Raw genomic sequence first — 9,487 nt, 5'->3', positions numbered from 1 at the left:
AATTATTCTCTACACTACTCAGTTCTGACTATATGGCCATTACTCAGATCTGACTAATCGCCCTTTTCGCAACAACTGAGCCATGGTTTCTCAGAATGCGCGAATCGTTTTGGTGTGAATTTTGAGCGGTTTTTCGAGCTGAAATAGTTAAAACCTGTATAATTAACGAGAACAAATATTGGAAAAGAATAATGGATTTCTAATTTTGATAAATACTAAACCTGTTACTTAAATTATTAATTGAAAAAAAATTCGTTATATGAAATATGTTCACTTTTCTGCTTGCCCCCGGTCGAGTTTTGTTTCCTCGGATCCATTCTGCCGTACCGGATAAATCTGCGAACCAATTCAGTTAGACCATCACAGCCAGCCCATGCCGGGTTTTTTAACACTAAACATACCGACACTTTGTATATACCTATTCATACCGCGAGCGGTCAAATGACGGCAAACACCGTTTTCGCTAAAACTTCCTTGTTTCTCATTTCTACAAAATTTATAGTTTTGAAAAGCTTATAAATCGACTCAAATATGTTTCTCAGAATTTTCAGCTACAATCAATAATTTCAAAGTTATTTACAGTACAAGAATTTTTTTTTTTATGAAAAAACATGCTTCAGGAAAAGGGCTGTAAATCAGTTATTAAATGCTCGAAAAAAATTTCACTTAGTGCCTGAGAAAGCTGAAGTTAGAATCTATATTTTGCACATATGGAACATTTTTAATAAAATTTCTGAGATCATGAACACAAAAAATGTAAAAAAGTTGTGTAAAACACGTACTTTTCAATCAATCTACCGTCAAAGCTGTTCCTGTTACAGTAGAAAATTTTGAAAAAATAAATTGGAAAGTTGACGTAATTTGGCATATTTTCACATCTTTAGCTTTTTAAAATACTAAATACATTATTTTTGACGGATTTTCGTTTTTCGAACTTTTTATGAATCTGGATTTTCTGAGACAATCCATAAAAAAGCTATTCGCCTTATTTAAAAAAATCAATTTAACTTCACTAAAATAAGAAAATTTAAAAGGAGATCATATTTTCGGATGTAAAATAAAGAGTTTAACGCATTTATGTGACTATCTGGATTTTTTTTTACAGTTGGCGCATTCGCCGTATTCAAAATTTGATACCGATTTCAAATCTGTCCACGTGGACATCCAGGGAGGGGGGTAGGGGTTAGCCAAATGTCCACGCTTGTCCACGCTTGCCAAGGAGGGGGAGGAGCGGGTCAAAAATCTCATTTTTCTGTCCACGTGGTATCTGAACGGCCCCATATTGCTTTTTTAAGCTTTTTTGTTAAAATTCGACACAAATATACTCAAAAATAAAATCATCGTCATTTTTCTGTGTTTTGTGAATGTCACTGAACTGACTTTCGATACCGAAAGTGCCATTGAACGCACTCGCGCAATGACAGCAGGAGAATTCGAAGATGAGTTCGATGTAGGTGAGAAGTGAGTTTAGGAGTCTAGGCGGGAAAAGTAAAATCAACCCCCTGGCAACTTGACGTTTCCCATACAAATCGCGTGTGCCAGTTTTTTCTGGTTCTCTGGTTCTGTCAAATCGAAAATCGAGCTACTTCACATGTCGGAAGGACCCATATTGAAATGTGTTTTCTGTAACTGATTCAATAACTGAAAAAAAGTTTTGAATTTGGAACTTTTTGCTATAATGTTTTATGTGAAGTGAATCTGTTTTCAAAAGTTTAGTCCAAGAAAACGAATAGAGCGTGAATTTGTGTGTCCTACATAAGGTTTAAAAGTTCTGGACTGCTTTAAATAAATTACTGATATCCGGCAGTTTTTTGGGACAACTTTACCTTCCACCGAAACTGTTGAAGACACTCAAGCACAATAAATGTAAAATACAACATTACCGCATCAATCTTTAAGTGATTGCCATAAACTGCGATGCATATGAATATTTTAAAATGACAAAACAATCACATTATAGCAGACCTTTTGCCATTTTATGGAAAAACTGTTCCTACACAATACATAAATCGGTAGAATATTGAATGAGATTGACCATTTCGGTAAAAACTTTTTTTTATTCATTCGAAAGTTATGAATTTGCCTGATTCGTACCACATTTAATAGTGTGCCCTTTCCATATGCATGACTCGAAAAGTATGTAAACAAGCGGCACGCATGCGACATCTGCGATTTTGAAACAGACACACGAAACTCGACCGAACTGTCAAGTTGCCAGGGGGTTGAGTAAAATACAGTTAGCATGTAAACAAAACAAAGATAGTGGAATTTCAATTGAAGTAGTTTGGTGATCCGAAGAAGACTAAGGCTAATTAGCGCACAGTGGATATTGTGAAATTCATATACTTACCCTAAATTTACGTGCTAAGGTAGGCCTGGAATGAAATTGGAATTGTGTAGCATAAATTGTAAATTGAAATCAATCTCTATTTAGGCAATTGCAAGTACTTATTAGTACGGAAGGGCGCGAAGTAAAACTGCGCAGGAAATTTGAACCCAGGTATGCTTACGCTTAGATATGAAAAATGATTATTCCTAATGTGCGACCGTTCGATTTAGGTCACAATACCACGCAGCGAAGCGTTTTAAGTTCGGAATCGCCAGACCAACTAAGGTGAGAAATCGATAGAGAAAGTTGATTTATCTCTAACCTAGGTCTTTTAAGGTGTAGGACTAGTGGAAAGCGAAAGGCTGAAATCGAGGCAGAAGGAAACGTATAGAGAGTTCACTAAACGTAAGATTGAGAATTGTAAAGATTATTCCTATATTTAATCAATATTGAAATCGTAGGAATTTAAAACGTGTCCCGGTAGAGCTTCGAACGGACAAATAAAAGGGAACGTTACGAATTTGAAAACGAACTTTCATTGTTACCGCGATCCGGAAGTAACAATCTACATTTTAAATTCGTTTACGAAAATGTCCGATTCAGCCAGCACCGCAGCCACTGCTGCCCCAAAAGGTAAGAGCTTAGCGAGTAGTTCCCCTAAGGCGAAAAGTGATACCCCCCCTCAACTCAAGTCCGTTGCTCTTGGCCCTAACACTGAGAACGGCAAATCGAAACCAGGCACGACAAAAACAAAAAAGAAAACCTCTTCCGAAAAACACTACCCTATAGCCAATAACAATACTAGCCATACTACCTCCGCGAACACGGTCGTTAATGTCGGTCACAGTTGTGGAACCTGTAAGTCGGTCGATAACAGCCGGATGGTTCAGTGCGATGATTGTGATGGATGGAACCATTTTAGTTGTGTGGGAGTGAACCAAAGTGTGGAGAATAAAAAGTGGAATTGTGCACAGTGCCAGGCGAAGAAAAAGAAGAAGACGGGTGCTACGAAGGTTGCCAGGAACACCGCTGCAGCGAAGAAGGTCGAAAAGTCGAAGCCGGAGAAAACCAGCGACGGGAAGAAGAACAAGACCCCATCTGCGATGAAAGAGATGGAAGATTCTTTGCCGAGGAAACCCATGGGAACCACGAAACCAACCAAAGCAGCATCTGTTAAGTCAGCGGGATCGAGAAGGTCAGCGAAGGCGCATCTGGAGCTGCAATTGCAGAAACTCGAAGCAGAACAGAAGCTGTTAGAAGAGAAAAGGAAGCTGATGGAGAAACACTTCAGCATTCTGGAGGAGTTGGTCGACCTGGAGGACGAAGAAGACGCTGATGAAGAAGAAGTGGACGCTGATACCAAGGTGCAGAACTGGTTAGGCGCCACTGGTGGAAGGCGCCAAGAAGAAGAAGAGTGCTCCGACGACGAAGAAGAGGAAGAAGGTGGAGAAATGGATTCCAGCGATGATTCCGAGGAGGAATCGGTGACAGACAGCAGCGATGACTCTAGTGAGGACGAAAAGGGAGGAACTAACGAATCTAGCTTCAATCCGAAGGGTCGTTCTACGCCAGCAAAGAAAGGCGAAAGCAAGCGAAAAGACGCAACCAGTAGCCGATTAACCTGTAACCTGACGCGCAATCAGCTCGCCGCTCGCCATGTTGTCGCTAAGGACTTGCCATTGTTCTCAGGGAATCCCGAGGAATGGCCGATGTTTTTCTCCACTTTTGAGAGCACGACCCGGATGTGTGGCTACACAGACGACGAAAACATGATTCGACTGAGGAACTGCCTGAAGGGAGATGCGTTTGCTGCCGTTCGAAGTTTTCTTCTCCATCCGAAGACAGTGAACAGGGCGATGGATGCGCTCAAGTTGAAGTTTGGACAGCCGAGGTTTATCATCGAATCCCTGAAAGACAAAGTTCTTGCCATTCCACCGGTCGACCCTGAGTCGATGAACGCGATGGTCGATTTCGCGCTGGACGTCCAGAACCTGACGGTGACGATCGACGCCTGTGGTCGGAAGGAGCTCAAGCAGGATGCTTCGTTGCTGAACTCACTGGTTTCCAAGCTTCCGGGACCAATGCAACTACAGTGGGCGAAACACTCCAGAAGTATTCGGAAGGTCAACCTGAAGACTTTCGGCAAGTGGATCTACGAAATAGGCGAAGACGCCTGTCTGGTTTCGAAGCCGCGCCAGACCAAAGCATCGTCCCACAATCAGGAGCCACGCAGGAGAACTAAGGCATACGTGAATGCTCACGTTGAGCACCAAGGGGAGTACCACGCTCATTTGCCAGGAGGTAGTACATCATCAGCCGGTGCCAGAAGAGCCTACCCCACAGCGTGCATTGTCTGTAGGGGATCTTGTGCATCTCTTGCGAACTGCCAAGGCTTTCGGGAGTTGTCATACGATGGGCGGTGGGCAATCACACGCGAAGCCAAGATGTGCCGGAAATGCCTGAAGCGCCACAGAGGAGGATGTGTGTCCAGGAACTGCGGAGTCAACGGATGTTCATGCAAACATCACCCATTGCTGCACAAGCAGCTAAACCCAGAGTCCGCACCTATGCAGCCAAACTCAGAGTCTACGCCCATCCAGACTGGAGACAACGCGCAACGGGAAGAGCGGTCCTGCAACACTCACCTGTCCGGGTCCAGCGCTGTCCTGTTTCGCTATGTTCCAGTCGTGGTGCATGGAAACGGGATTGTGATCCAATGCTACGCCTTCTTGGATGACGGATCCTCGCTAACGCTTATGGACCAAGACCTAGCAGATGAGCTGAACCTAAAAGGAGAACTTCGTCCCTTGGGCCTCAAGTGGACTGGAGGCACATATCGAACAGAGGACAACAGTCAAATCGTCAGTTTGGATGTGTCCGGACTTAAAGGAAAGCGGTATCACCTGGAGGATGTAAGGACAGTGGAGGAGCTGCAACTGCCGTCTCAAACGCTCGACGTGACGCAGCTTCAGAGAGATAACCCCTATCTACGAGGAATTCCCGTAGATTCGTACACCGATGTCCGACCTCGCCTGCTAATTGGAGTGCAACACGCGAACGCGACGCTGGTTAGAAAGAGTCGAGAGGGCGAATCTGGTCAACCGATTGCAGTTAAGACCAACCTGGGATGGACGATCTACGGAGGAGCGCCGACGGGAGAGTCGCATAGTATGGTGCACTATACGTACCACGTTTACGCCTGTGACAACCAGACGGAAGATGACGCTGATGAGAAGCTGGATCGCGCGGTGAAGGACTTCTTCTCTCTTGAGAGTTTAGGAATAACTGCACCCACCAAGACGATGCGCTCCGCCGACGATGAGAGGGCCCTCAAACTACTTCGTGAGCTAACCAAATTCGATGGCGAGAGATATACAACCGGCCTGCTCTGGAGATACAACATCACGCATCTGCCAGACAGCAAACCGATGGCGCTGAAGCGGTTCTTGAATCTCGAGCGACGTATGGCGAAAGACCCGGAGCTGAGGGGAGTACTGCAGCAGAAACTGGCTGATTACGTCACGAAGGGCTATGTTCGGAAGCTTACGAAGGAGGAACTGGAGGAAAACCACGAGCGTGTCTGGTACTTACCAGTTTTTCCGGTCATCAACCCCAATAAGCCAGGAAAAATTCGACTCGTCTGGGACGCCGCAGCAACAACGCATGAAGTTTCGCTGAACTCTTTACTACTCACGGGACCGGATCTTACCACTCCGCTGGTTTCCGTGCTCTTCAAATTTCGCGAACATCGATTTGGTATTTGTGGCGACATCAGGGAGATGTTCCACCAGGTTGGAATTAGAGGCGAAGACCAGCATAGCCAGCGATTTCTGTGGCGAGAGGAGAGAGAGCTAGGTGAACCCAGTGTTTACGTTATGCAGGTGATGACGTTCGGGGCGTGCTGTTCTCCATCAAGTGCACAGTACGTGAAGAACATGAACGCGGAACGTTTCAGCGAGCAGTTCCCAGCGGCCTCTGCGGCCATAGTGCAGTGTACGTACGTCGACGACATGTTGTGTAGCACAGAGACCGAAGAGGAGGCGATTGAGTTGGCGAAGACTGTTTGGGACATCAACAATCGAGGCGGGTTTGAAATCCGCAATTGGATGTCCAACTCCGTTGGCATACTATCAGCGCTTCGAGGAGATTCCTGTGCAGAGAAAAGCCTCGACCTGTCATCCAGCCTAGCGACCGAGAAGGTATTGGGAATGTGGTGGTGTACTAAGACCGACTGTTTCACTTACAAAATCAACTGGGATCGGCTAGGACGTGAGCTGCTGGAAGGCAATCGTTGCCCTACGAAACGTGAGGTACTCCGCACCCTGATGACCATCTACGATCCTCTAGGTCTCATCGCGCACTTCCTAATGTTTCTCAAGGTACTGCTACAGGAGATCTGGCGGACCCGAGTAGGCTGGGACGAAAACATCGACGATAAGTGCTTTGAAAAGTGGCGAAAATGGCTGCATCTTCTTCCGAACGTTGAGAACGTCAGTATTCCACGGTGCTACAGGATGTCTTCATCGATCGATCATCACACCGAGATCCAGTTGCACACCTTTGTCGACGCTAGTGAAAATGGCACGGCGGCAGCTGTCTATCTCCGATTCGTGGAAGGCGACAACATCGAATGCAGTCTCGTCACCGCTAAGAGTCGTGTAGCACCACTCAAGTATCTCTCGATTCCGAGGCTCGAACTTCAAGCGGCAGTAATTGGAGCCAGATTAGCTGCGTTTGTCATGCAGGGACTATCGATCAAGGTTGCCCGTCGAGTTTTTTGGTCAGACTCCCGCAACGTTATCGCCTGGATACGTGCCGACCACCGCAAATACAACGCATTCGTCGCCGCGAGAGTCAGCGAACTCCTAGATCTCACGAGCGTATCGAGCTGGAAGTGGGTCCCAACGAAGTGGAATGTGGCGGACGAAGGCACGAAGTGGCAGTGTCAACCCTCCCTTACGAACGACAGCAGATGGTTCAAAGCACCAGAATTCCTGTGGCAAGCAGAAAAAGAATGGCCAGATACCCCGGAGAAACTGACAGAACCGGTGGAAGAGCTGCGAGCGTGCGTCAACGCGCACTTCCAAACGGAAAGCGAGATCATCCCCGTTAAAGATTTCTCAACCTGGAGACGATTGGTCAACACAACCGCCTACGTTTTTCGGTATCTACGCCAGCTTCGACCAAAGAAATTCACCCGCACCATCGAAATCCTTTCGAGCGAGGAGATACACCAAGCTGAAGACTACCTTCTCCGCACAGCACAGCAAGACGTCTTCCGAACCGAGCTAAACATTCTCCGACGCGACGACCGCAACGCAACGATTCCCAAGCAAAGTCAGCTGTACAAGCTCAACCCGTTCATCGATGAAAAAGGATTGCTGCGCATGCACGGCAGGACTGGAGCGTGCAAGTTTCTAGCAGTGGAAATCGCCAACCCTATTATCCTTCCGCGTGATCATCCGATAACGAATCTCATCGTTGAAAGCTACCACCAGAAGTTTCATCATCAAAACCACGAGTCAGTCATCAACGAAGTTCGCCAGAAATACTGCATCAGTTGTCTACGCAGAGTATACGCGAAGGTCAGGTCCAACTGTCAACGCTGCAAGCTGCGGGAAGCCCGTCCCCGTCCTCCAGCAATGGCTGACCTACCAAAGTGTCGACTAGCAGCTTTCGTTCGACCGTTCACACATACCGGCATCGACTATTTTGGACCAATGGAAGTGGCTATAGGGAGAAGGGTTGAAAAAAGGTGGGGGGTTCTGTTAACTTGTCTCACTATTCGCGGGGCCTACCTTGATTTAGCTAGCTCTTTAACAACAAGCTCGTGCATAATGGTGATCCGCAACTTCATTGTGCGACGAGGAACACCTTCCGTTTTCTACAGCGACAGAGGAACTAACTTCATCGGAGCCGATCGGGAGTTGAAGCAAGCCCTGCAAGACGTCGACCAGCACAAGATGGCTCAGGAGTTTGTTTCGGCGACCACCACTTGGTGTTTTAATCCACCGGCAGCTCCCCATATGGGGGGGAGCTGGGAACGACTCGTGCAGTCCGTCAAGCGCACCTTAGTGGAACTGCAGCTACCCCATCGCCCGAAGGAGGAAGAACTGAGGAGTGCTCTGGTCGAGATCGAAGGCATCATCAACGCACGGCCGCTTACCCACGTACCCATCGAAGACGATGCCGCACCAGCGCTCACACCGAACCATTGGCTGCTGGGCAGTTCCGACGGATTCAAACCATGGACCGAACTGGAAGTCAACTCCATCGCTTTGAGTCGAGGTTGGCATCTATCGCAGCAGATCGCAAACCACTTCTGGAAAAGATGGCTACGGGAGTACCTGCCGGAGATCACCAGGCGTTCTAAGTGGCATCAGAACGTACCACCGATCAAAGAAGGCGACATCGTGGTCATCGTCGACTCGGAGCTGCCAAGGAATTGCTGGCCCAAGGGACGAGTTATCGGAACGGTAAATCGAGACGGGCAGGTGCGTACGGTGACAATAAAGACGGCGAAAGGTGTCTACGAGAGACCGGCGGTAAAGGTTGCAGTGATAGACGTAAGAGCTAAGAAGGAGTTTGCTGACTCAGAGGCGGAGTCAGCAAACTAGGGGGGAGTGTCACTGAACTGACTTTCGATACCGAAAGTGCCATTGAACGCACTCGCGCAATGACAGCAGGAGAATTCGAAGATGAGTTCGATGTAGGTGAGAAGTGAGTTTAGGAGTCTAGGCGGGAAAAGTAAAATACAGTTAGCATGTAAACAAAACAAAGATAGTGGAATTTCAATTGAAGTAGTTTGGTGATCCGAAGAAGACTAAGGCTAATTAGCGCACAGTGGATATTGTGAAATTCATATACTTACCCTAAATTTACGTGCTAAGGTAGGCCTGGAATGAAATTGGAATTGTGTAGCATAAATTGTAAATTGAAATCAATCTCTATTTAGGCAATTGCAAGTACTTATTAGTACGGAAGGGCGCGAAGTAAAACTGCGCAGGAAATTTGAACCCAGGTATGCTTACGCTTAGATATGAAAAATGATTATTCCTAATGTGCGACCGTTCGATTTAGGTCACAATACCACGCAACGAAGCGTTTTAAGTTCGGAATCGCCAGACCAACTAAGGTGAGAAATCGATAGAGAAAGTT

At 46.6% G+C, this 9,487-nt stretch overlaps 1 protein-coding gene across 1 annotated transcript; it reads left to right on the top strand.

The window, feature by feature from the left end:
- Positions 1–2,919: 2,919 nt before the first annotated feature.
- On the top strand, positions 2,920–8,946 carry LOC129743023 (uncharacterized). The gene has a single exon (XM_055734968.1). It carries the CDS (start codon positions 2,920–2,922, stop codon positions 8,944–8,946), a length of 6,027 nt encoding a protein of 2,008 aa, XP_055590943.1.
- Positions 8,947–9,487: the final 541 nt, after the last annotated feature.

Source organism: Uranotaenia lowii, chromosome 2 (genome assembly GCF_029784155.1).
Source record: "Uranotaenia lowii strain MFRU-FL chromosome 2, ASM2978415v1, whole genome shotgun sequence".
Taxonomy (NCBI): domain Eukaryota; kingdom Metazoa; phylum Arthropoda; class Insecta; order Diptera; family Culicidae; genus Uranotaenia; species Uranotaenia lowii.
Note: the sequence above shows the minus strand (reverse complement) of the source record. Positions and strands in the feature narration are given on the sequence as shown.